Source organism: Penicillium robsamsonii (genome assembly GCF_028829455.1).
Source record: "Penicillium robsamsonii strain IBT 29466 chromosome Unknown utg000005l_segment0_segment0, whole genome shotgun sequence".
Classification (NCBI taxonomy): Eukaryota; Fungi; Ascomycota; class Eurotiomycetes; order Eurotiales; family Aspergillaceae; genus Penicillium; species Penicillium robsamsonii.
Window position 1 is genome coordinate 1495745 of NW_026643223.1, and position 26540 is coordinate 1522284.

Consider the following 26540-nt stretch of genomic DNA (forward strand, 5'->3'; position numbering starts at 1 on the left):
TGTTCCGTGACGACAGGAGTATTTTGGACTCCATACTCCCTGAACATCTCGCGTTTTCTGCCTCGAAATATAACCGAGTGGAGCAAAAGTGGGGTGGATTTCCCTTGCAGGAGCTTCAATATTTCTTTTTTGACCAAAGAGAACGGCAAGAGAGATCCGGAGGAACGGGAACATGAGTTCCCTTCGAATGGTCTGGGAACTTTTAATGTGTTCTGTTCTCCTTTTCTTGATTGTTCGGCTAGAGAGGCAACCTTGCGCTTGCACGAAACTGAGCCATCATCACATTTTGATTTTTACTGATATTACAATGTCCAGGGACAATCTCTCATTCTAAGTAGCAGTCTTTCCACTCTTTATCAGTATATACCGAAGTCACCTATATGCTCCTATACGATCAATCCAATATACCCCCAGCCCACCATCAACCCAACCCCATCATCTCCCCCTCACGAAGCCTTCACAGAAAAAGTCCTAATCGGAAGCACAAAACACGACTTGGAAGGACACACCTTCTGTCTATCCAATCCCTTGAACTTAGGACCATTAGGACCACCAACATTTTTAGCCTCGCCAAATATTTCAGGCTCATTGGGCGGCTGGTCATCACCCCATTTCCCATTGAAATCCAACCAAACCACCGGATCTTCAGAGTTCACAGCCTCGAACGCAGCGGTTGTTTTATCGTAGGTATAAGTATAGGCGTTGAGCACGGGATCCCACAGTATGCCGCGATCTGTATAGTCCATTAGAAACCCTGCAGGGAGGTTGAAGCCCGGGATAGCGTGGTCGTGGGTTCTGGATGTCTATCAGTATTGACATTGAACGGGTTTGGGAAAGTATCTGGAACTTACCCTGCAATTGCGTAGTTTGCATGCGTGCCTCTCGCGGAGTAGACATACGGCCGCTTATCCTTCTTTTCGACGGCGGCGTAGGTGAATGCCTGCCCGCTGGCATGCTGGCTGTACCATATTTCTTTAGGTTCGCCGTTGACGAAGCGGATCATGTTATGTTCCCTGATTTTCCCTTCCTTAGCCAGAGCGACTCTACACATGTTGTTCTTCGCTCACCAGTCTCCGATATGGTCACCGAATTCCATGCCTAGTACCTTGCTGCCTTTGTTGTATCTGGGATCGCGTCAGTACAAATACGGACACTAGATATAGCCAGACTCACGCGTAAAAGTAAAAGTAAAATGCATCAATGGTTCCGTTGCCACGGTCTGTGGTAATGATGACACTCCCTGTACCATCACCCGTTCGTCCCTGTGAGTCCGGTTTGATACCCCGGAACCAAGTTGGCTCTGGATCGGCTTCGATACCCTCTAGAGAGGTTAAGTAGACGCTTGTATTACCCATAGAATTGAGCGTATCAAGGTTATTGAGGTTGAGTGGTGACTGTACTCCCTCGATGGCTGTCCAGTTGACATTCGGTCTGGTATGATCGAGCTGTTGCTGGATATCGCTCGGCATGTATGTTTCCTGACTATGAAGCCAGACCAAGGGTGCTGTAAAACAAATAAGCTAATATTAGGAATGCAGATCTCAGAGAGTTTACCATATTCCAAGACATACGGTGGGATGTCTAGTGTAGCTCTATCGTTGGATGCCCAGACTGGTTGGGTCGATAGACCAACTAGTGCCAACGATGTAAGAAAACGCATGTTGTGTGACAATTCTCGAGTATTGAGGAGCGACAAGCACCCTTTTAATCCCTATGAGGGAACCAGTCGAACCTTGCTAACTTATACCGATGTATAGTCTCAACGTTTATCAGCATGATCTTGTCATGGGCGGATTCGAAGACATACCGTGGGGCGAGAAGCAGTTTAATGAAATTGCAAGTGATATAAGTCCATAGTCACAAGATCATTTGATATTCCAGTGATACTATGGATCCTTCGAGGTGAGTGGTCTTCTTGACGGGGGGATCATGCCAGTGTTCCGAGCAGTAGATCACAGCACCTTAACTTGGACTTTCAAACTCGGACAAGACAGCATGGCCGTGGACACCCCAATGTGAGCTCCGGTGGCATTCCGGTAGGGTGAGATTGTTGGAAGGTGTCCTGTTTACCTCCTTTCTCCTCTGGGGTAAAGTATGCAGTATGCAACCTGAGGAATGTGAGCCCTGCATCAGGTGCCCCATGAACAGGTAAATGCAGTAGTAGTAAGAGTCGCATTTTGTTGTTCATTGGTCATCATAATGGTGCGATCTGCATAACACATCTCAAGGTTGAAGATCATTGCTATATTGCTCTTTTTGCTGACGATGTCACCTGCCTGCGAAGCCCTCATGACAAAGTTCTGACTAGTGTCGAATTAGGTTGAGTTAGTTATAGTGATAGAGTCTTTCTGTGGATATTGTTATTTGTAATTATTATTTATCATGGGGACCCGAATTGATGGCTGCATGGCGCTCCTCGGTTTATTTGTATAGAGAGGCGAGATACACCAATATCCTCCACACCAGCCGCTGACATTCCTCAACACAACACGTTGTGGTGATCCATACGCAGTGAATTGAACTTTTCTGTTTATAACTCTTCATTGAAGGCATTTATCTTACTAACACAATCCATTAATCCTACAAGTTCTCCTGCTTCGCCTTCTCAGCCTCTTCATCATTCTTCTTCTGCGCCGCCTTCATCAGCTTAAAAAGCCTCAAATCCAATGGAATCCGTTCACCAAGCCAAGTTGCGCGTTGGGTGTGGTTGCGCTCACTCTCATCCTCTGATGCCACTGTATTGGGATGAACGAGAGCACTAAGCGGTCCCCGATTGATAACCAACCAAGGAATGAAGGCTCCAAACTGCGCGGGTGTGAATAAACTCACTTCGAACATTGCCACTGGGTGGGGGCCAATAGGCCGGTCGAAGAAAGTATAAATTCGAAGCTCGGGAACTGTTTAAATAGTGTAAGCAAGAGATCAATTGAACTGGACAACTGGACCTCGCAGTAGCTGGCCAGGGGATGCAGTTTTCTGGGCTAGAAGAATGCGCTGCTTACATTCGCGCCTGATTCGTTCGTGGAGCGCTTTGGCGTATGCGGCTTGGTCGGGGTTGTTCTGGTCGATGCGTCAGTTTCGCTGTGGCTTGGCGTTATTGTCCGGGGTGGATGGTGGCGGGACCTACTTGGAAATGATAGATGTGGACGTCGAAGCCTCCCTCTCGGCCTTTGGAAAGAGGGTCGGGGAATTCCGAGTAGGCTTTGCTTAATATGCCATGTTGGGGGTTCTTGAATGATTTACCATCTTCGGTTCGCTCGCTGCAGCAGAGAATAAGCGTCTTGAGTGCGATGTGGTTACATGGGATACTTACTCAGACAGTGGCTCGAGATTTTCGTACCCCTCCAATGGAGATGGGTATGAGAAGGCATATGCGTCTGTCATTGTGGGTAGATTGGGGTGATTGGAGAGAAGATAAGAGGAGAGTAGTGGTGATGTAAAGAAATAGGTGCAAGACTGCAGGTATATGTGCACAGTATAACTTGGGTTGGTCAGCGGGGTTTCAAATCAGTACAGATAATCGAGGACAAGGAAGTATCACTAGTAAGCACTAGCTTGTGTCCAAAATTTCGTCAGTTAAACCTGAAGTATCATCATCAACGGGGGATTTTCCGCACTCTGACAAAGCCGCGGAACGGGCCGGGGATCGAGATCAACTATAGACATCGATGGATTGTACATCAACTACACTTTTGCTGCGTATACAAAATAGCAAGTATTAATTAGCTTGCTGTCAAAGTGCTTGTTTAGAAACATGATTAGCTAAATCAATCGTCATCCTTTTGAGATTTTATGCTATCCTCCCTAGAAATATATATATCTTCACCTGGGCACCCAAGACAATGACTATAGAACATCGAATTATTGAAAGAATCATGAATTTTATAATTATTTTGTATAACATAGACAAGGCACGCCAAAATATTCATGAAGTTGAGGCCAAGAATAATCAAAGTTAGAATATACACCTTGGTATCACCCACAGCACAGTCCTCGAACGCCAATGATCAAAGCATGTAGTAAGAAACCTTGGAACACTACCAAGCAGCCCGAATGTCAATATGGCCATCGTCGTCGACAAACTTGCCGCGATCCCATTCCCGTCCTTCGCCTTTCTTCGACCACTGTACGTCCTCCAGTTTGCCTTCTCGGTCCACACTTGCAAAAGCGGTGTTATTCTTCCATCTATCAATGGATGCCTCGTCAATTCCGGCTGTACGTAGCCTCTCCTCGCCCTTATTCCTCCAGCGCTCACGATCACGCAGCGCCTCCATTGCCATGTCCCAGTCATCATCTTTTGTCATGAGCCCCGCGACAGGACGACGAGAGGGTTCCTGGCCCAGGGAGTGTAATTTGTCTTCTTCTAGATGCACATCGGTAGCCGGGTCGTACCCGGGTGCAAAGTGAGCATCAATATTGCTCATATTGTGTTTATAGGCCCCCCGCCCACGGGAACGGATAGGTGCCTCGTTTTGTCGGGGAGGGAGTGGCCCGACAAGGTCTTCTAGAGGATCGGATTCGTTGCCCGTCTCTTTTTGCCGTGCAGTTATAGTAGAAAACGGCGACGCTCGTCTATGCCGCGTGCTGGGTTCAAGGTGCGAACGGCGGGACCCATGTGGCGATGCATCTTCCCGCTTTGATCGCCGAAATTTATACGACTCTGGTGAGCGGGAACGGGAAAGGGAGCGAGTACGATGTTCGTATTCACGTTTTAGTCTTCGATGGCGATGGAGGTCGGTACTTCGGTCCCTTTGCGGAGAACGGCTGGGAGACCTCGAATATGACCGATCACGTCGCCGCCTGGTGTGTTCCTTATCTCTGTGCCGTCGATCTCTCCTAGATGATTGGTAGTCCCGGTGCTCACGCCGATGTTCATGGTCTTTGTCTTTTTCTCCAGTTCCGTCATATTTTTCGTTTGTTCGTCGATGCCTCCGCGACCGGTCTCGTTCCGCCGAAGGGGAGCGACTTCGAGTTCTTTTTCGATGCGAGCGATTGCGATCTTCCCGATCTCCTCTCCGGTGGTCTCTTGATCCTCGCACTTCACGATCATCAGATCGTTTGGAAGAAAGGTGTGTCGACGTTGGAGCCAAAGCACTTGAAGCACCCGAGGCCTGATATTTCAGCTGGCGCATACGCTCCCGTGCTTCTCTTTCCTCTTTGAGCTTCAGAGCTGTGTTATGATTGTCTGTTACTTTGATGAGATTTCGTAGGAAGCGAGTATTGGGTTTTGGGGCATTGTTTGTCGGTCTGCAAGTGTTTGTCAGTTGTATACCCATGCAACCAAAGATCATGAGACCAAACCAACCTTGAAGGCATAAAGGCACTTAGTCCTTGGGACGCGTACTTTATAGAACTCTCCTTAGCCTCCTTGGCCAGGAGCTGTGCAACATAATCGTCGTCCATGATGCAGTTGAGCCGCAGATCGCAGCACTTTGAGGACGTGGAAAGAGTGCACCGATGAAGGCGAAGAATGCAAACTAAGAGCAATTATGTATACTAGGAGGCCATATTAAAATAGAACAAAGGCGAAATCCTCTTCAGTTGAAAGGAAACCAAGAGAGGCGAAGACCAAAGCGCCTTCCAAACGTTGGACTGACCGCCTTTGATATCTATTTACTGTATGCCGCCGCAGGTGGACTCGACCCCTCCAAGCTTTCGAGCAATCGCAAATCTTGCGGTTTTTCTTTTCACAGCCAAATTATCAATATCCAGACCCTATCAATATGGAGAACTCGTCATCTGAAGCCCTTGCGGCACTCCGGCAGTTGGAGGAGAATGGCGATTTGAAGAACCGACTCGCGATTATTCGCATCAGCGAGCCAATTTCCACCGAAGTTGGGGGATCTTACCCATCTCCTTCAAAGCGAACCTCCGATGTATCCATCTCAAATTTTGATGATCCCACCCCCGCCTCGTTAGAGGCCGATCTTTCACATTACAAGGTCCGCGCGATGAGCCCGAATACCGCGAATGCCCGCTGTCCAAACCAGCAAATACTGATATTTTCGCATAGGAACTATTCTCCAAGCTGCGATTCTCCTACCTCGAACAAGTAACGAAAGAAAAGTTCTTGCGCGCCATTGTTGGCGACCCACCTGTGATTGTCGGCCATAATGAGAACATGGAACTGGAGACGCAACTAGCGGACGTGAAAGCCGAGCTCAAGGCACGGAAAGAAGACGCAAGGATTATGATTGAGGAGATGGAACTAATGGGGCGTGACTTGGCAAGCCGTGAGTGACCAATGACGCGTGGACGACGAACATGTTGACTGAAGCGTTTACCGCGGCCATAGGTTACAAAAATGTCGAACTTCAAACTACACAGCTCTCAACGCTGCCTGCTTCAATCGAGAACCTCGAGTCCACCATCGCCGAACTCCGCGCCAAGCAGGTAGCCACCATGGATCCGTCTAATCCCAACAATGCTTCCTCGTCGCAGAATCTTCCTCTTCCCGCGACCTTGGCACTATTGGCAGAACGTGAGGCGGAGCTGGCAGCATTGAATCGTCAGCTGGCTACTATGCACAACACATTGCCTCGGAAGACCCGAGAGGCCGAGGCAGTAGAGAGAGAGCGCACCGTGCTTGAGCGACGGAAGTCAGATGCGATCGCGCAAGCTCGTGAAGCCCAACGCAAGAAGCAACAGGGCGAAAGTGATGGACTAGAAGAGATGGGACGTTGGTACAGAGGGGCAGAAGAGACCTTGAAAGAATTGGTGGGGACTACACAGACATGATATTCTGCAGGCCAAGCCTAGGCTTGTGTACGATGCCACGAAGGACGAACGTTTGAGCTAATCTTAGGTGGGTGGGGATCTAAAAATGGCGTTTAGGATCTACTGTACATATATGGGTCCATGGGGCACATAGTATAATTCCAGGTTACGGAAAAGCATGGAAATTGAATTGATTAAATCGGGTTCCAAATTGAAGCCTTTCGGCTGTTTTTGATTCATTGTATTGCATGATCGTATAACATGAGACGCTATGCTGCAGTCATTTTGAACCTCCATGGTGTGAAGGCGCCCCAAGCGAAACCCGACCGTACTCCATTTTGTGGGGAATATTGGGAATAATTTACTCCTCATCCTCCTCCTCGGCCTCCTCACCACCAGCGGCGGCAGCGGCCTTCTTGCGGCGAACGCGGCCGGGACGGCCACCACCGAAGGGAGAGGTGAGAGAGAAGTCGATGTGCTTCTGGGAGTCGAGACGGACCATGAACGAGGGAACGTTGACGATCTGCTTTCCGACACGGATGTGACGCTGCTTGATCAGGACACGGGCGTGGTGGATGGACTTGGCGAGGCCAAGCTTGTAGACGCAGGTCTGGAGACGACGCTCAAGGAAATCATCGGCCTTCAGGGCAAGGACGTAATCGAGCTTCATGCGGGACTCATCGAGCACACCGATGCGGACAAGACGGCGAATGAGGGCATTGCCTTCGAAGAGACGCTTGGGGTCCTTCTCGTCGAGAGTGAGGAGCTCACTGTGGAGAACATGAAAAATTAGCGCCATGTCCACCAAATTTTGATCTGCATAGGCCCGATCGCTCGGAGCTTCGCAAAATCACGAATTTTCGTTGCACATACCGAGCAGCACGACGGATCTTGGAGAGGGTGAGCTGGACACGCCACACCTCACGCTTGTTGCGCAGGCCGTACTCGCCGACAGTCTTGAGTTCAGCATCACTATAAAAAAGGTTAGGAATTATGAACACGACATAACCAGAAGCACGCTTCTGGTCAGTGGCCGGAGAGTACTAACAGACGGGCCGACTCGAAGGCTGTGATGAAGTTAGCCTTTACACGTTTAGATTGTCAATTTCGATGGAAATTCACTTACGGCGACGGGGGACCTTGTAGGTCTTGGAGGAAACGCGACTGCACAGAAACTGATTAGAACGCTGCAATGCCTTCGATTTGTTGATATACTCACGGGGCCATAGCTGCGGTTAGATGGGCGGAGGTTGTCGACGGGAGGTCGAAAGGGACGAGGACGAATTGAGAATTTGAGTGTGCGCGATGCGAGCCCTAAGGGGCTAGTCCTAATTGAGAAGGGGTCATGTGATCTAAAATGCAAATTTCAAGAGCCTCTACCGGCGGGGTCCTAGATGGGTCCCACTCTTCGCAACCTTAGGAATTGTCGGCCGTCAATCACTTGGGCATGTTCGTCTGCACCTATTCTTGAGTTATATTTGTCTGAATTGGTTGAGCTACCTATGCGAACATAACATGACTTGTACGACATTCTCATGGATCGCTCTAACTAGGGACCTTTTTTGATGTTGCATTAGGCAGATCATCAAAACTGGGGTTTTGCATGATGGTTTCCTGCGCTATAACAAGCAGGCGAAATTGATACGAGCCCAAAAGATTCAGGTTAATTTAGTCGTCTTTAACTTCCATATTTGACCAATCGTAATCAATGGGCAGAGGCTGTTTTCCTCAGCATCCCGATTTAGTGGCCGATATGATCTAGCGAAGAATGACAGTCTACTCAGATGTTCAAGCACCTGTGAGTAGTGTAATGGTCTATATACTGGAACTCGGTCTAGGGTTGCTAGCCGCTGGATGGTTCTCACAGGATGATATTGTGTTTAGCATATCAGTTCATTGTACCGACTGTGTCGGAAAATAGGGTTGGAGGATCACCGTAGACAAAGCTTAGAATCTGAAGGTACACTCTGCTTATGGGACTTGGCAATTGCAGAGCTTGGTGATGTGCTCAAATAATTCTATTATCTCCTCGGCCAGCCTCGACACTACCTGCGCGCTCGCCATTTTGCAGGATTCATGTAGCCAATACACAACGTACCATGAGGATAGACTTGAGATACAGTTTAGTTAAAAGTTAGCGCATTTGGAATAGAGTCGTTTGCGAAGAATTGACATAGATACAGGAAGGGAAGGAGAGGAAAGAGGACTACATGTTCATGTTGGTAACGACCTCTTGAGCCAATTCAAGCTTTGATTGGCCGAATATTAATTCGCGCGCTAACCCAATTCGGAACACATCGCCTAAGCCTAAAGCGGAGTAGTGTGCTTTCTTTTAGCGAGGGTCCACATATGCTGATTAGTCACTCATCCCACAAATTGTTATCCGACACTCTCGTTTTTTCGTGTTGAAGGCCCCCGTCGACAATTAACCTCCAGCACCAAACACAACACCGCCGTCATGCCTCACTCGTACGGTCTGCGCGCCGGCACTCGGGTACGTTCTGATTCCCTCTACGACACACGTCTTTTTTCATATTGGAAGCACGACCTAGAGCAACCGAATACGCCCTTGGGGCCTCAGGGAGGATAAGTGCTAACGAAATGATGAACAGTATGCCTTCAGCCGTGGCTTCAAGGAGGCCGGTATGATCCGTCTCTCTACCTACATGAAGACCTACCGGTACGCTCAACACAATCGAATCTCGAATGAAACGACAAGAATTGAAATCTGACGGTTATTTTTAGTGTTGGTGATATTGTCGACCTCAAGGTCAACGGTGCCGTCCAGAAGGGGTCAGTAAAATTCCGAAACTTCCTCCCTGCGCTCCCGCTGCGATCATACACCACACGCAATGCGAAATCGGGAAGAGAAGACGAGAATCTAACAGTTGAACAGTATGCCCCACAAGGTCTACCACGGTAAGACCGGTGTCGTCTACAACGTCACCAAGTCCGCCGTTGGTGTCATCCTCTACAAGAAGGTCGACAACCGCTACCTCGAGAAGCGTATCAGCGTCCGCATCGAGCACGTTCAGCACTCCCGCTCCCGCGAGGACTTCATCAAGCGTGTCAAGGAGAACGCCATCAAGAAGCGTGAGGCCAAGGAGAAGGGTGTCCACGTTCACCTGAAGCGCCAGGCCGTCGGTCCCCGCGAGGCCCACTTCGTCAAGCAGGCTGGCAACAAGCCCGAGACCGTTGTCCCCATCGCCTACGATACCCACATTTAAAGGGCTCGTTATCGATTTGGAACGGTGTGTGCGGTTGTTAGGTGTTTACTGGGTTTTCGCTCCATTTTTGCCTAGACTGAAATGGACTTTGATACATGAGACGAAGCGCAAAGGGTTTCGGATGCCCTGGCACATCTCTCGCCTGTGCATAGATTCCCCTGAATGAAACAAAATCAAAAAATTTCCGAGTTCATGTCAACATTTTTCCCGCTCCGGCATAACTCAGGATTCGATCTACTGTTCTAGACCTGTGTTCGTAGTTCTGTTCGTTCTCTATCTTGGCCTTGATCGGCAGCCCATCCCGGAGCCATTTGTATTTCATGCATTGTTCAAACTTGAATTATTGATGATTATACTTGCCAACTAGATCTAAAGGTTACGGATTCCAGTGAGCTCGGATGATGATTGACGAGCACGACTTGACAATCTGCTATACTTCCAAATCGGGCCATATTATTCTGCAGTACACCAACCGTTTTGCTTTACTAAATACATGAGTGAACTTCAGATATCAAATATGACACGTTCTGGGTCCCACTGCGCCGACGCAACTTTATGTTTTGGGCCTTGTGGGCATGGCACAGCAAAGAAAGAAAAAAAGCAATTAACCTATGACACAAATGTTCCCAATAGTTACCTTTGTACTTTTTTTCAATGCCAGGGCCACATTGATATGCAGGAATGTTGCATTGCAGATAGGGGGGGTAATAATACATGGTCGCAGCAATCCTTAACTGCACCGCCACCATCATATCCCATCACAATCGAACTAACACTGGCCGAAATCAAAGTTGGGCAATCATCTGAAGTCCGTTGTACCCTGGCGATGACCACCAGAACCCACTCGCCCACTCACCCATTCTGCTCGACTCCTATTTTTCTGATCTGACCAGTATTACCTCTCTCAACCCGAAACCTACCTTGGAATCGTGTAGGAGAAGGATCCGAACCAGAAACTAAAAAGCCACAGATCGACATTTGGTGGTGTACTCCGTATAGGCTTTTCATGTTCTTGTCAGACCCCCTGCTTTCAGCGGTGATTGGCAGCCTGTAGCCAGTCCCGATGATGGACTATCTCTTGCCCCTGCTTGAAAAAAAAAAAAAAAGTCTTAGATTTTGTCTAAGGGCTTGCGGTATGGAAGTTTCGCTCATTCATCTCCATATCTTCTGATCAAAGCACCCGAGTGGTATGGAGTATAGAGTCCTGGTCTCCCAGATTGGTGATTGGCTTTTGTCTTTGCGTTGCGAGTGGAACCTTGGGGCGGGTGAAGAGGTATCGAGGATTCTGTGCCCGGCCCAACCTGGAAAGGTTCTAGAAAAGTCAGCTGGTCGTCGAACACCACGAACACGAACCCTCGTGTTTCAGGATCCAACTGTATGACGTAAAGGGGGGCCATTAAGTGGAGAAAACGATACTATTGTTTTGTATTTTATATCTTATAACTATACCTCGATCGGCCTAGAGTGTATCTTGTGCCTAAACCCAACCCCTTTTGTGGCTTGAATCCTTCTCCCATAACCTCAATGCCTACATAGACGCCTAGACTCTTTGCTTTCCCGAAACACAAGGAAATACGCCGGACTCCTTACAGCCCGGGCATCAAACCCAAGAGCCCAACCAGAAAGCCATAGTTATAGGGATAGCATAGCCTCTGTGACTTGTTCCTAGGAATTTGTAATGTGAGCAATCATATTTGAAGTCATGCAGAAATGGCAAGGATTGTTCTCGAATGTGCTTTCTCTCCTGTGATGGGGCAAACTCTTCGCGACCTGCAGTCATTCTGTTGCGCATGGGCTTAGACTCTATGATCATCCACCTCGTTTTTAATTTCACAACCTACAAACGGTGGCGGCGAACTAATCCCACGAGTTTACAGATCGACGGGTCACATTCTCGGATATATATTTTCTGATAAAATGTGTCAAGTGTCTAGATTCTTGAACCATGCCTTTCTGATGCACTGTGCTGAAAATGGCGTGATAAAATTGCTAGTGTGTGTGTATACCCCTACACCGACTTTCCACAAACCCGAGACGGGCTTGTGAATTGAAGTAGATTGGTGATGGTGATGGTGATGGTGATGGTGATATTTGGGCGTCTAGGTGCGCCCGTCATTACACGGTGTACTCGGCATATACCCTACATGATTCTATAGACCCGAAACACCTTGGATAATGAAAGTCTAGAATTATACGGACTCAGCCACACTGCTCCAGAACTCTATAGATTTCATCTGATGACGACATGGCGTTGTCCGGGGTAGGTGCAACGCATCACCTTAAACAGGGGTGCGCACACTAGTTTGACGATGGAGATTTCAGGAACGATCGCTTCTTCATTTGCTTATGCCTGGGTCATACTTCATACTTAAATCAAATTATTTTTTAACATCCATTCCCGAGTAGACGCATAATACCTATGTTACACCCGGGCCAAGTTCAGCAAGGCTTACTCGGTAAATTGAGTTAACCATAGTTATTGCTACATACTCCGTGGACAGATGACCTTTGACCAATACATGATACATGCTCATACAGGGATAATAGGCCCGGGGCCAGACTTATCATTTTGTAACCTCCTCCCTTTATTATTTCTTTTGCACAGAATCAGAGGGGGTGAGGTAGATACACATTACCTCCTAAGCTCGATACCTAGCTCTAACGCGTTAGTCAGCACCATACCATCCATGCAGGTGGATGCCTAGGTGTTGATTAGTTATCTAAAAAGAATATTCTTCAATATGTCTGGATACTCCATACATACGTATGGCGATCCGATCGTAGACCCTTCACCTTATTTTCTCCATCTAACCTCGTCACTGCCCCCATAAAAATACCAAATACCCTAGATCTCCCACCCAGGCAAGATGAGCCTCTGCACCCGGGTGCTCTACTCCTTCGTAGGTACTGAGGTCTATTTCAGCGGGCTTAAATCTGGACATCTTTCCCCTCAAGAGTCATCGCATTTCCATTTTACAAGCTCACATCTAGTGCCCCGACTACTTCTTCGGGAATCTGCACCGGCAATTATTAAACTGGTCTTTCTTGCATTACCATTGATAGCTTCCCTAGCTACCAACTTATCAATCCTCATTATTCCATTCTCCCTCAAACGTCGTGTTGACCGCTTCTTTTGACACCCCAATCCTTTTCATAAGCGCCAAAATGAGCTCCGAAAAGTAAGCCATCTAGTTTGGTAGCATGTACTATCAATACACGCTCTCCCCCGGCAACCTCAATTTTCAACTCCGTTGTCATTGAGGTCATTCCACCAAGAACCGGATTGTCTGTTTTCTCGTTTTATTTGCTAACCTTTACTTTCGCTCAGAGACTTGTCGTCTGACTTCCTCGCGGGCGAGCCACTTGACTCCACTGGCCAAGACACCACTCCCCTCGGCAACAATGACGCCTCGCAGTCTTTGCTCGCCTCCGGCCCGGAGCCGCAGGAGGGAAGCCCATATATGCTTGACGCTTGGGCGCAGGCTCCTGCCTCATCGGAGCCATGGTCACCAGCGAAAGCCGCCTACTCGTCCCAAACTTAGGCTTGGTCATGGGCTTTGTATCAGAATATTGTACATGAATATTTTGGGGAGTTTCCCGACAAGTAAGATCGGAGGTTTGGTTTCATCTTTTTGGTTGGGACTACTTCTTAGACGGGAAGGACCTGGTAGATTGGCTAACGGTTTGGGAGTGGGGCTTCTGGGGTCGTCTTACTGATTTTTTTTTTTCCTCTTGTGTTTCGTTCTTTTTTTATTTTTTATTTTCTTATAAGTATAGGGGCGAGCTCATGCATATAGACAAGTGATATTTAGATTGCGTTCTGTTTGTTCCCATTTTTCTTTCCCAGATCTAGAAGGCGATTGTAGCTGGGTGATATATGACACGACGTAACTGTCTTGATCACAGCAATCATTTCTGCTAGTCCCAGCGAGCAATAGGATATTGTTCCACCTTAAAACCTTCCAAAATTGTCCTCGAGTATTGACCAACAAAGTCGAAATATCATTCGATCTTACATTCAAACTCCGGATGAACCATGGTAGATGGTAACCTCTCGGTCTGATCCGTTTCTCCACTTTGATCCAAACCTTCCCAGGTAGAGACAATTCACTTCCTACTACCTGCAGGTACCGCCCTGCATTAATCCTTTTCTTTTTCTTTTTTTTTCTCCCTCTCTGGGTTTATGCGTAATTGTTCGTATCCAAAGACTGGAGATCTGTTTCCCCTGATCGGAACCTCTTCTACGCCCTTTTTTTTTTTTTAAAAAAAAAAGAAATAAGCCTTGACCTAAAACAATCAAACAAGCAGTAATAATATCCAACATCTAGTGAAGGGATAAAATGAGGATGACTAGTGGCGAGTATCATGGGATCCCTGGGCAAAAGACAAAAGTACATCAGGGACATGATTGTCGTCCGAGCACAAGGCAAGTTGGTTGGGACAGGAACAAGGAAATTGGGCTTACCATTGGAAACGATGAGAAACCGAACAAGATCTTAGCTAAAGCTTTGCTGATATTCTGGTCATCCATAGATACCGAGGGAGGTAGTTGATTAATCCCGTCCCCCCCCTTGCAGCATTAATCCTAGTGCAGCTTGCTTTTCAGTCACCTGCTCGTGAACTTTATTCTCTTAATTGTCCGGACAATTATCTACCCTGAGGATCTTGCTTCACTTTCCAGGGTTTAAATGGTGGGATTCCAGACTTATTGTTCAAAGCACCATTACTGCCTTCCCCGCCCTTGCTCTCGCAACAAAATATATTCATTTTCATGTATTAAATCAGCCCCCAAAGATGAACATCATTCGTCCAACAAAGCAGTTTACCCATAGGTCCGTGCATCATAGGATCCAAACTGCAATGATCCATAGTTTTGTATGTTCGGAGTCGCCGCATGCCATGATCTTTAGATTTGGGCATAAGCGGGTGGCTTCTATTGTCTCCTTTCTCGAATGATATCTTCACCCATTTCATGTATTGTCTACTTCGTATCTTGTAGCGGTGAAACTAAGCGTCCGAGCTTCTCGAGGCCTAATCGGGAGACTTGAAGGAGACTTTAACCGTTTGGGTGGAAATATCATCCTGACTTATTAATGGATGAGATTAAGGGTAATTCGGAGATTCTGGCTCCATTTGGACTTCGCACTCCCAATTGCCGTTCATTCTTGGTCAGATAATTGAGTTCGATCTGAGTGTTGCCCTGTAATTTTCTTCTAATTGTTTTTCTTCATTCTCTATGCTGCACTCTCATGCCCTCAATCCCATCTGTCTTCGTTATTGGCATTTACTCCACCTTTTTCTCTCCGCTGAATATTAGTGGGGCACCTTGCGTCATCGTTCTCAAAATCCCCAGACTCGGTGGACTTTATATTAGCAGCACGATCTACACTAAGTCCAAGCCACAATGGACTTTAATATGATAATGAGTCTCCTATCCACTTCGAAGCACTGCCGGCTTTCCCACTAATGTCCTGGAAAACATAATGTCTGATATTCTACGGAGATAAGAGTTCTTGTTTGAGTAGAAGATCCATACTCAATAGTTACGAATGGATTGGTTGCCTTTAACCAGTTCGCATCCGAGACCGCCTCACTTGGATTGGGCCACAACCCAAGTACTTCCCACCTTCTATGATTCCTCTTTTGGGTTTTTTATTTTATTATTCTTTTTTAATTCCGCCCAGGCGCTTTTTGATTTAATTTGATTTAATTTGATGTAAGACGCCCACTCTATACCCAGACCCAGGCGGAGCACCGATACTATATTATCAGCGCCTCCATCTCTTCTTTTTTTTTTCTCCGCTTCCCTCCCTCCTTAGCTTTAAGGATAGCTCTCTTTGCTCTAACACCATTTGATTTCTCAAGGAGATTGGTTCATCATGGATCCCCCTTTTAATAATGGGCAGTACCCTGGAGGCCCTGGCTCTTTTACCTCATCGTGGACTGACTATGATGTGAGTTATCGATCCAGTGACCCCAGCTTCAGAGTATTAATCCTTGACAGGGTCGTCCATACTATTCAGAAGTCCAATCTTCCGCTGACGTGACGAGCTTGAATTCGGACCTCCCCCAACAGGAATTCACATGGATCAACCCCGAGCTCGGTCGTCAAGCGCCAGAACTTCCAGAGAAATTCGATAGCGATCTGGCTGGTATTGATCCGAAATATCACGAGCCGGATGATGATATCCCTCAAACCCTGGAAGGTGATCTAGGAAGCTCAACCGTCACGGAAAGAGCAGTAGATGATGCAGCAAGCGAGAGCACGGCGCTGCAGCCGTCTCAGGCTGTCCAGACGCTTCCAGGAGGGAATGGTCGGCCCGCAATGGGGATACCAAGTTGCGCCCCTTTCGCTCTGCAACCTTCGATTGACGGCGCCTTTTTCCAGGTGCTCGATGCCTACAGAGCTGTCGGCTCTAGCCAGTCAAGCCCTGGTCAAGTTTCTCAGGCGTTGCTGAACATTGAAGCAATGAGAACCTTCTTTCTTACACAAATCCCAGCCTCTCCTATATCATCAACTGAGTCCTCAGAACAAGGCAGAGAAGCATTTCGATGTTGGGTATGTAGTCCGCGGAATCAAAAAACCTTTGCACATTTTGCTACCTTAAAGAGGCACCTGGCTGGGCATGATATACTCGAGCACGGGTGGCGCTGTCCTGATGGAGATTGCTCTAGAATCATCGCGCGGCGGGATAGGATGCAGGATCATCTTCGTCACAGGCACAAGAGATTCAATGTGTCCTCAGCTGAGGTGGAGGAAACTCGAGTGACATATGCCCCACCAACCAACTGTCCACTTTGCCCCCAGGAAACACCTACTTGGCGTGCCTATTTCGATCACATCAAGGAACACTGTCTCGTTTCCCCTGGCTTGAGTGCCCCTACCAACGGCGATCCATCTCGCCGTGGCGGCGATGGTGGCGGCGATGGAGGGAACGGTAATGGCCATGCTCCTGGCCATTGTCAAGGTTATTCTTTAACTGGGCCCAGCAATATGAGCGGAGAACCATCCAACCAATCGAATAACTGGATTGGGGGTACTTATTCCAACACAAATTTCGGAGACTTCAGGAGGAACAACGTGCAGCCTGCTTTTAGACCTAACAATGTCACCGGAGAACAATTGATGGGTGACATGCCTCCCCCACCTTTCAGATCGAGGACCCACCTCCCCAGAGTCGATGGGCAGCCCAGAGCTCAACCCCCACAAAACCCTGGATTGCCACGATCCAATCCTTCGACCAAGCGCAAGCGGTCGGACAAACAGAAACAGCCGGCAGAAGAGAAGGCCCCTGATCCGAACAAATGTCGCCGATGCAAGCATTTCATGGCCACATGTCAATTGTGCAAATCGGTTCGTGGTTGTCACGAATGCGGTGGCATGTCTAGAAGTGCTATCCAAGTTAGAACCTCCTCGACAACGCCTGCGCCAACCCTCCCAGATGTCTCTCCCACCATCTACAATCTGAACCCGTCTTACCTGCCCCCATCGGGGAATTATGAAACGCCGCAAAATATGCTCACTCAACCGTCTAATTATTACTATTACAATGGCGTGGGGTACGTGGACCCGCGCGCAATTGGCGGCACGACCAACACATACATGGGCAATCCAACCCCAGATTCCAGGTATGCGATGGTAGCAATGGTTCCCGAAAACCACCCAATTCTGAGTGATCTCAGCCACAAGGTCCAAAAGTCGGCTGTTGTTGAACGTGATATAAATTTACTTCACAGCATTGGACTAGGCAAATCGCTCTCCATCAAAGGGCAAGCCAAGGAAATAAGAGAAACAACCCCCGGTGCTCCGGGGGCCCCAGGCCACTACGCAGATCTAGCTTTCAGAGCCAAAAGATCTTCGGCCATTCTTGAAAGCCCCCAGCCGGTGTCTCCTTGCCAATGCCCGTGTGTGCGAGTGCCCGCCGTGGACTACAAAGCCCACGCAAAGTTGAAACTATCGCCAAACGAACGAGTTGAGATGGCATTCCAGATGACCCCGGAGCGCGGAACCACCCACCCCCTCCGAACGCGGGTACGAGTCTTCGTGAAGCTTTTCACACTCCGTGTATCGGCAGCACAGTCAAAGGCTAAGCAGAAGGCTCACTCAATCACACCTCACGCCACCTCCGCTGAGCATGCTGACTCCGATTCCGATTCCGACCAAGGGCTCACTCCCACATCGCCTTCCGGTTCCGAAATCACACCACCATTTGACTGGACTGAGGAGGTGCAAGATTGGTCATTCAGTTTTGAGCTTAATTGGGTTATATTGAAGATATCCCAGTGGACTAGCCGGACAAATACCGATACGTGCCAGAAACTATTCGTTTCTAATCCTGGTCACATACTGGAATTGATATCTATCTACATTTTGTGCATGTTCAAGGCTTCTTGGGTGTCGAAGGGTCGCAATGGGCTTTTGGGCATTTAAAAGTACCCTATTCCCCTTTCATACAGATTTCTACTCTTGTGCACAGCATCTTCTCGATTTGAATGTTTGGCCCATTTTCCTTCATGTTCCTACTTAGGTATCTTGTTATATTTCCTATTTTGTTATTCCTATCATGCTATTTTTTATTGTTTTATTATCGCGCTATATTATACACAAAACCCCTCCTGTACAAGTCTACACTGCTCGATTTGGCTCAAGGAGATACATACTGTCGTCATGCTTTCATGGGAGGCTTACTACTTACATGACATTTATGAATCACAAGATTGGACCCGGAATGGAAATATGATTCACGCGCTATGAAGTTCTTCCCAGTATCGGTTTCAGGCAACTGCACTGCCCCTATAGGTTTTTTTCTTTTTTGGGTATCAGTATACGACTTTCTGAGTCCAGGGTTGATTATTAGCCTTACTGCACTGCCCCTCAGGCTGTATTGTCTGCCTTGGGCATACAAAAAGGACAGGGCTATAAAACTCTCCCTAGTGTCGGCTCTAGGCAACTACAATGCCACTATAGGGTTTTTAAGAATCGGTGTGCCCCTTGCTCAGTGCAGGATTTATCATTGGCCTTGCACTGCCCTGTCAGGCTATACTGTCTGGTCTGCCTTGGGCATATACAAAAATGACAAACTCTATACTTATATGAGCTGAAGTGTACTCTGCTTCTTTTAGGCGGATATATTAAACTAATGATCAAACCAAGGTTGATCACGTATTTGATGCAGGGGCACTGCATTGCATTACCTCGCATGTTAATCGAGCATACAGCATGGATGTTCTAGTACCCGCTACTCGGTAGTTACCTGCAGATATATTAATCATTATTATATATCGCTTCTCAAATCATGATAGGGTGATACGAAAATGATATTAGATAATGTTATATCTTCATGCCCTTTTTCGTGGAGTCTCCCTCAACCCGACTAACTGACTAACTAATTAGTTACTTGTATTAAATGGGTACGTACATACTCTGCGTCTAGAAAATGGAAAATGGAAAAAAAAAGAAGAGAGATCCTAATACACCGTAGAAAAAAAAACGAAAGAGAGTAGCTAGAACCAGAACTAGTAAGACGATATCATGAAAACAACCTCAACCTCCCTAGTTTGGCAGCAATTCCCTCCGTGAGCATGAGAAAGCAACCATCAATGAATATGGAAGATCATCTCTCAAATGTGAAGAAAGCTCATCGTGCACTGATAACCATCATGATCCGTAGCAAGAGACTCTATGGATACCACTAGAGCCAAATGACGCGCGCGGAATTCCCAAGCGAAAAAGCCCTAATATGGTCTGCCGGTCCAGACGCAACGAATGTTTGCTTAGTCTTGGCGGCTGCGCTTCGCACCATGGGGATTCCAGGAACCAGCGTCGGAACCAGCGCCCTGATTGTTGGGATTGTTAGGGTTGTAGTAGCCCTGATTAAATCCGGGGTTGGGGCCCTGGAAACCTTGTTGTCCTAGAAAAGGTCAGGATCGGACAGAAAGAATAGCGAGTATATCGGAATCACTTACCTTGCATCGGGATGTTACCCCCCATGCCACCTCCCATGCCGCCGCCCATCATGGGGTTCATACCAGCCATGGGGTTCATGCCCATGCCACCCATTGGGGGAGTCATGGTAGGCATACCCATCATGTTGGGGCCACCGCCCATAGCGTTTCCGCCACGACCGCCGCGCATACCAGCACCGCCACGCATGCCACCACCCATCATGTTGCCGCGGTTGTTGAATCCGTAGTTCTGCATGCCGCCCATTGGGGCACCCTGGAAGCCACCCATCATGGGGTTGGGCGCGCCGCCACCTTGGAATCCACCCATAGGGTTGAAGTTGCCGCGGTTGTTAAAGTTGTTGTTCATGTTTCCACCCATGCCGCGGTTATTGAAGCCGCCGCGGCCGCGGAATCCGCCACCGGTGTGGTTGTTCATGCCGTAGTTGGGGTTGCTGCCAGTGTTGTGGGCTGCGCCGCCACCACGACCGCCTGCATTGCGCATCGGGGTATCCTTGGGAAGAGTCTTAAACGGGTTCTGGTGTGGGCTGGTGTAGTGCGCGGTGTGCTTGCGCGTGGGACCACCGTTTCTTTCAATGCTGTGTTTGGTTGCGGTCGATGCCTGTGCGGTGGTGAACTCGACAAATGCTTGACTGTTGGGGGGGTTTAATATGTTAGAATTAATATTTGATATGTTTACGCGCGTAAGCGCGCGACCGAGTATAAAATGATCTTACCCCTTGCTCTTGCCGTTCACTTTATGCTCGCTGAAGGTCACATCCTTCAACTGGTCCTCAACTCCGGCCTGGTTGACCCAGCCGCGAATGTCATCGTCAGTTGTCCACCAGGATAGATCCGAGATCAGCAATGCAGTTGTGGCATCAGGATCCACCGATTGGTCCTCGTATTCCTTTCGCTTGATCCCCTGGGGAGGGGCAGGCAGACCGTGGTGGGGAGCTTGCTGCTGAGGGGCCGATGGAGCTCCATTGTTGTTCTGCTGCTGGTTCTGAGTGGGAGCAGTAGTCTCCTGCTTGACGGTGTTGGATGATCCAGTGCTGGGCTCAGGCTGATTCTCGGGGGCGTCCAGAACGAGCTCGGAATCCTCCTGCTTGAACTCTCCGGGCTCATTGGCATTGTAAGTGCCGTCGCCGTAGATGTCAATATCGAAGTTATCGTCGTCGGTAGCCATTGCGAACTAAATTAGTATCCTCTTCCGGGGACTGGATCTCAAAGAAAGTATTGAAATTGCCTGAGTATCTGAAGTTGGATAGTACAGGCCCTTCTTCTTATTCTTCTTGATTCTTTCCGCTTCTGAGCAAGTCAAGAAAAGTGCATGTCTGCAGACACAAGCCACCAATTAGCATTGAGAAGAACATGATTAAAAAAAAAGCCGCGATCAGTGCAGGGGTAGCGCGATTCCCGTATTAGCTCCCAACAGCCCGTTGGACAAGTCCTCACAGGTAAAGCGAACGGAAAATTGACCAAAACCCCCGAAGGGTAACATAGGAACGAGAGACATGAAGACAGGAGGCCAGAAAATACGTACAATCCGAAGCGAAGAAAGCGCTTCCGGTAGAACAAGACTTTCGCGAGCTGCGGACGCGGTGTACAGAAGAATGGGAATCAAGGTTGTTCCGCGAATGATCGGATACAAAGTAGAGAAGAGAAATGAAGCGCAGGCTGCCACAGACAGGCAACGATAAACGAAGATGTGGATAGAGGGTATTTGGTTAGAGAACAGGAGAGCAGGAAAACAAGGGAAAGGAATAGGATGCGTTAACAGTTGACGGCGAGGGGTATAACGCGCGGTCGCCGAGAGTAGATTTTGTCAATCAATTTGTGAGTTCCTTCTCGCCAGTAATTTGACGATTGAGCTTGGAATAGAGCGAAGCGATGGCGATGTTATCGCGAACGGCCGGGCCAGACTTAGAGCTGGAGTGGAACAAATATTATCCAGTCCCCAGAAATGCCAATTGGTCATTCCGGAGAAACCACCTGTTCTTCTTCTTGTTCGCGACTTCATCTTCTTCAGCTTTTTAATTTTGTCATATTTTCCAGTCTTCTTTTTTTTTCTTTCGCAATCATGTCTGAGACTTTCCAAGAGCTTGCTGATATCCCCAAGGATTTCATCCGGGAGGGTTCCCAATTCGTTCGCCGCTGCACCAAGCGTATGTCGATCGATAGTCATTTCAGTCATTTGCAAGTTCCGTGACACGCTGACCTTCCAATAGCCGATAAGCGTGAATTCATCAAGATTAGCCAGGCTGTTGGCATGGGTTTCCTTGTGATGGTATGTGCTGTACCATTGTGGTGACCCCTGGATTGTACTTAAAGGCGGTATAACTGACGTCGCCGATAGGGAGCCATTGGCTACTTTGTCAAGCTGAGTACGTGTTTCAGAATACGGATATCAATCCGCGCACGCAGGATGCATGGCTTGTATTAACCTGCTTGTTATAGTTCACATCCCCGTCAACCAAGTGCTGGTGGGTGGCGCCTAAGGGAGAGGCAACCAAATCTGTCTGTCAAGTTGAGAGATGGGAAAAGGTTGATCAAGGAGGAACCTCTGTGGACGGGGCGAGATGGAGAACGATAAGAAGCAACATGGGCACGATGTCCTGAATTACAGACAACCCTAAAGGACACCGCTTTATCATCTCAAACACCACGACCTACCCCGCGGGGACTCCCAAACCGCCCTGGACTACGAGCCTTCCCACACTGCGAATCATTTTCCTTTTTACGTTTTGAATTTCCGTGGCCATCACCACGAGCCACTTGGCGCTTTTTTTTGGCGAGCGATAGGAGGCAGAGCATGATCGCTATCTATGAGATACCACCGTTTTTCGCATCCTGTATCAATAGGGGACCTTGTTTTACTTAATCCACACCCTTCAAGCATTTACTTCATCTACAATTTCTCGATATTGAGTTTCTGCACGGCTCGAGGTCATATCTACAGTGGTAGACCGGGATGAAATGAATGCAATTGACTACTACGGGAGTGTGTAATTTGCAAAGGTACGTTAATGAATATCTCCAGGATGTGCAGAATCAAAAGCCAGCCATGAATACTTTTGGACAGAAAAGAGCAATCATCCCCCGTCACATTGTCCCTATGTATCTTACCATATTGCATCCTCTGATTCTTGATCACCAACCCATCGACGAACAGGTCGACTGCGCAATGGACGCCGGGGTCGACCGTGTGGTGCATTCTCGCGGTATTCGTCGAATTCCGGGATGTATCGTAGTCTGTCATCATAACTCTTGCCAACCGGCGGATCCCCCTCGTCTTTAGTGGCACCAGCATTCCATGAATGCACAGTACAAGTACCAGTAGACAAGCCCCAGCCATTCCAAGAAGTTGCTGAACACAGGATTAGCATTGCTCACTGAAACAATGTTCCAGGATATAGTTCCTACCTGCTAGTACTGGCGCACTCGGATGCCAGCTTGCATCCCGAACGCAAGTCCTCCATAGCATCTCCCCGCTCATCTCATACGCTGTAGCATATGCATCTGGATCACGCGGTCGCGAATTAAGTGTTGCTTGGCCAACATCGATAGTGCCGGCTAGGGTAGCATCCAAGTTGTACACATAAACCTTACCATCCTCACTGCCACTGTAAACATAACGTGAGTTTGTGCTTCCTGGTGGCGAGAAGTGGCAGCGAATCAAGGTTTTGAGGACTCGGTGGCCCCGATATGTAACAACAGAGCAGTCGTTCTTGGCATTTCTGCGGTATTGGTCTGGGTATTGCTCAAAGCGGTAATCGAAGCCGGTTGTATAGTCGACAGGGTCGATGTTTTCCATATCAGCGGATGTCATCATCTTGCGCAGATCCCACAGCTTCATCGTTTGGTCTTTGCTGTTGGATAAGACGTATCGGCCATCACCTTTGCTGTCAACGTACGTCACTCCCTCGGTGTGGCCCATGAAGGCACCGGCTTCACGGCCATCGCCCATTGACCGTCGGTCCCAAACCCTAATTGTCGTGTCATCTGATCCAGAGTACAGAATGTGCGGCGATGATGTGTCACCGTAACACACAGCATTAACATGGTGTTGGTGCCGATCTCGTAGGTTTAGAACTGGTTGTCGTGTTTCCAGATCGTAAACGATGACCGAATCTTCTGATGTTCCAGCGACAACCTCGCGTCCATCTCCAGAGAAACGGAGAGACCAGATCTATTAAAAATGCACCAGGTTAACTACTGAAATGCCAGTTAAAGCTTATCTTCACATACCCCGAAGTGTGAGCCACCCCAGCCTCGTCTTCTACTTTGGCCCGGCGGAGTAGACATATCTAAAACGGTAGGATCTGAATTGTCCTCTGGGTCTGTGGTGGCCATATATGCTTGACTTCGTATTGAACTGTAGACAAGGAAGCGGTTGTCGGGGCTTAGCGTCGCATCGGTGATAGTCCATTGACCGAACGGATAATCGACGGTTTTGTAGTATTTCCAGTCGTACGGATTGGATGTATCGTACATCCGAACCTTGAAGTCTTGTGCGCAACAGAAAAAGAAATTCCCATCGTCCGAGAACTGGCCTGAATAACTTCGCGTGTCATAGTGAATGATCCTGTCCGCAGTTGAGCTTGGAATGAGGCCCTAGCAGACGCCAAACGTATGCGTTAGTCTTATTCATTACAATTACCCACGCGCGGACTATACACTCAGCCTACCTGTGAGATAGATTGGCCTGCTCTTTTCCGCACTCCATCAGTATCAATGCCTAGTTCTCGCCACATCAGGCTGGTCGCTAAGAATTTCTTGCGCTGTCTGAGGCGGTCGCCGAAGAATTGGTCAGTTCCGAAGTGGCCTTCGCTCATCAACTTCTTGCCCTCCGGGTTAGGAACCGGTGGAAGTGTGATCCTTTCTGCAGATCGTCTGGCGCGGAGGTGATTTCGGAAACCGGGCATGAAATCCTGGTCGCTTAACTCATCCTCTTCATGCTCCAGCTGCTCTTGTTCTTCTTCCATGGCGGTCAGCCAGCCGTTGGCTTGAAGGATATGCTGTAAACCACTGGATGCAAGCAACTCAAATAATCGGGAAGCTGGTACTGTAATCCGTGAGAAATTGTACTGAGACATCTTGGGAATTTCCAGCGCAGCATACCGCGCGTGCGCCCCTCATTCAGGTCGTCTGTGTCCTCGCCCTCGTCCGAGTCGTCCGCTGTGAGCTCGATCTGAATGTTTCCAATGCTGATGTGGGAATTATCTATCACAACAACATGATTAGCCCATTTGTATAATATCTGAGAGCCTAGGTTTTAGCCTTACCATCTGCAACCCCAAACCTCATTTGCTGATCTTCATTGGATATGTTGTCCCCCCGTGCGCCATCGTCTCTGGACGGCTCTAGCGCGGTGTGGTATTCGGTATCCAGCTCGTCCTCTTCCAGCCATTCGCGGGCAGGATGCCAGATTCCTTCTGAACCCCTTGGAGATTCTCTCCCATTATCAGGTGTCCTTGAACTCATGGTGTATCGCTGTGGTAGTGGTAGATGAGGGGATATGGTGCTTATCGATACATAGTTGATAAGTCCGGACCTCGGTCACCGCCAGGTCGTTTTGGGTTATGTCATGCCATGTTAACTCCGAGGCTTATCGCCGATCCAAGGTGAACATTGTTGCTAATCTTCAAGCACCCCAATATACCACATATTCTTATAGGATTTGCTCTCCAATGCAAAGGGTTATCCTCTACAAATATCTATAGGTTATAATGAATATGTAAAGTCGGCACACTGCCTAATGTCTGCAATAAGCATCTTCAGAGCATAAAGCGAAGCATTGACTTGACTCAGAACTTACCCTTTCCGAACTAGGATTTACTATTCTAGATTTGCCTCCAGCTGTGCTACTTTCTTGGTGCTACCCGCTCCATCCTTGTAATTTTGGTGCGATTGAATCACATCGTTTCCTGCAAGTATGGCACTCAATTTACCCTTCAAGAACCAGGGCGGGCACATTATATGTAGGAAGCAGAAACCTGTGGTAGATCCATCTCTGAATTTTGCATATGCATGGTATGCAGGAGACATACCTATATTGGCGAGCGAAAGCACCATCCTAATCTCTTTGAATAGTTTTGATAGAAACTCTGGCTCAGGCCCCTCGGTTGTAATTGATCAAAGCTCCCTCCCGATATCTAAATCTAAAGAGACATTTATGAAGTAGTTGTATGTTACTACAATATATGTGTGCTGTTTAGGGTTACATGGGTAGAGACGTCAGGTAAAGGTTGGCAAATGCAAACGTCAGCTTGAGAACACTATGATAATAATAAAAACAAGCCACCATGCCTTATACTATGTGTGAGCTGTAAAGAAAACGGCTAGGTAGCATCCGCTATATCATCGTCATTATTATCGTCAAGGTAAATCTTGCTACTGGCATTAGATTCTTCCTTCACATATGGGTGCTTAAAGGACTTCCTTGAATGGGTTAGACATGCAGCTATAACATCCTGGAGAATATACACAAGGAAGCCAAGGATCTCATCATATTGCGGGGAATGATCATCGATTGTATAAATCGACGAAGGTATATAGATAGGAACTGACAGTTGAGTTATTCTTAATCATTTAGAAAGAAAAGACTGGTCGTCACCGGTCATACAATATATGGCATAATCACGCTAAATG

At 48.0% G+C, this 26540-nt stretch overlaps 11 protein-coding genes across 11 annotated transcripts; 5 read left to right on the forward strand and 6 right to left on the reverse strand.

Annotated features, from left to right (window-relative positions):
- Window positions 1–446: 446 nt before the first annotated feature.
- Window positions 447–1660, reverse strand: N7447_008595 (Vacuolar protein sorting-associated protein 62; the record flags this gene model as incomplete). The annotated part of the gene is made up of 5 exons (XM_057232857.1): window positions 447–795; window positions 852–1013; window positions 1068–1124; window positions 1174–1504; window positions 1555–1660. 5 exons carry the CDS (start codon window positions 1658–1660, stop codon window positions 447–449), a joined length of 1005 nt encoding a protein of 334 aa, XP_057082399.1.
- Window positions 1661–2580: 920 nt separating this feature from the next.
- On the reverse strand, window positions 2581–3384 carry N7447_008596 (DOPA 4,5-dioxygenase family protein; the record flags this gene model as incomplete). Its single annotated transcript, XM_057232858.1, has 4 exons — window positions 2581–2897; window positions 3003–3060; window positions 3128–3260; window positions 3314–3384. 4 exons carry the CDS (start codon window positions 3382–3384, stop codon window positions 2581–2583), a joined length of 579 nt encoding a protein of 192 aa, XP_057082400.1.
- A 653-nt stretch (window positions 3385–4037) lies between these two features.
- Window positions 4038–5403, reverse strand: N7447_008597 (uncharacterized protein; the record flags this gene model as incomplete). Its single annotated transcript, XM_057232859.1, has 4 exons — window positions 4038–4634; window positions 4742–5094; window positions 5135–5247; window positions 5306–5403. The coding sequence occupies 4 exons, from the start codon at window positions 5401–5403 to the stop codon at window positions 4038–4040; spliced, it is 1161 nt and encodes a 386-aa protein (XP_057082401.1).
- A 320-nt stretch (window positions 5404–5723) lies between these two features.
- N7447_008598 (uncharacterized protein) lies at window positions 5724–6738 on the forward strand (the record flags this gene model as incomplete). The annotated part of the gene is made up of 3 exons (XM_057232860.1): window positions 5724–5942; window positions 6014–6233; window positions 6296–6738. The coding sequence occupies 3 exons, from the start codon at window positions 5724–5726 to the stop codon at window positions 6736–6738; spliced, it is 882 nt and encodes a 293-aa protein (XP_057082402.1).
- A 340-nt stretch (window positions 6739–7078) lies between these two features.
- Window positions 7079–7944, reverse strand: N7447_008599 (40S ribosomal protein uS4; the record flags this gene model as incomplete). Its single annotated transcript, XM_057232861.1, has 5 exons — window positions 7079–7487; window positions 7591–7689; window positions 7766–7784; window positions 7844–7881; window positions 7937–7944. The coding sequence occupies 5 exons, from the start codon at window positions 7942–7944 to the stop codon at window positions 7079–7081; spliced, it is 573 nt and encodes a 190-aa protein (XP_057082403.1).
- Window positions 7945–9113: 1169 nt separating this feature from the next.
- N7447_008600 (60S ribosomal protein eL21) lies at window positions 9114–9944 on the forward strand (the record flags this gene model as incomplete). Its single annotated transcript, XM_057232862.1, has 4 exons — window positions 9114–9211; window positions 9330–9397; window positions 9463–9510; window positions 9614–9944. Exons 1-4 carry the CDS (start codon window positions 9176–9178, stop codon window positions 9942–9944), a joined length of 483 nt encoding a protein of 160 aa, XP_057082404.1. The 5' UTR covers window positions 9114–9175.
- A 3165-nt stretch (window positions 9945–13109) lies between these two features.
- N7447_008601 (uncharacterized protein) lies at window positions 13110–13486 on the forward strand (the record flags this gene model as incomplete). The annotated part of the gene is made up of 2 exons (XM_057232863.1): window positions 13110–13123; window positions 13273–13486. The coding sequence occupies 2 exons, from the start codon at window positions 13110–13112 to the stop codon at window positions 13484–13486; spliced, it is 228 nt and encodes a 75-aa protein (XP_057082405.1).
- A 2337-nt stretch (window positions 13487–15823) lies between these two features.
- N7447_008602 (putative C2H2 zinc finger domain protein) lies at window positions 15824–18375 on the forward strand (the record flags this gene model as incomplete). Its single annotated transcript, XM_057232864.1, has 2 exons — window positions 15824–15898; window positions 15949–18375. 2 exons carry the CDS (start codon window positions 15824–15826, stop codon window positions 18373–18375), a joined length of 2502 nt encoding a protein of 833 aa, XP_057082406.1.
- Window positions 18376–19718: 1343 nt separating this feature from the next.
- Window positions 19719–21075, reverse strand: N7447_008603 (RNA-binding protein; the record flags this gene model as incomplete). The annotated part of the gene is made up of 3 exons (XM_057232865.1): window positions 19719–19855; window positions 19911–20539; window positions 20624–21075. 3 exons carry the CDS (start codon window positions 21073–21075, stop codon window positions 19719–19721), a joined length of 1218 nt encoding a protein of 405 aa, XP_057082407.1.
- Window positions 21076–21969: 894 nt separating this feature from the next.
- N7447_008604 (translocon subunit SSS1) lies at window positions 21970–22387 on the forward strand (the record flags this gene model as incomplete). The annotated part of the gene is made up of 4 exons (XM_057232866.1): window positions 21970–22054; window positions 22118–22176; window positions 22246–22273; window positions 22347–22387. The coding sequence occupies 4 exons, from the start codon at window positions 21970–21972 to the stop codon at window positions 22385–22387; spliced, it is 213 nt and encodes a 70-aa protein (XP_057082408.1).
- A 624-nt stretch (window positions 22388–23011) lies between these two features.
- N7447_008605 (WD40 repeat domain-containing protein) lies at window positions 23012–25373 on the reverse strand (the record flags this gene model as incomplete). The annotated part of the gene is made up of 6 exons (XM_057232867.1): window positions 23012–23256; window positions 23313–24078; window positions 24138–24503; window positions 24578–24954; window positions 25011–25112; window positions 25175–25373. 6 exons carry the CDS (start codon window positions 25371–25373, stop codon window positions 23012–23014), a joined length of 2055 nt encoding a protein of 684 aa, XP_057082409.1.
- Between the last annotated feature and the right edge of the window lie 1167 nt (window positions 25374–26540).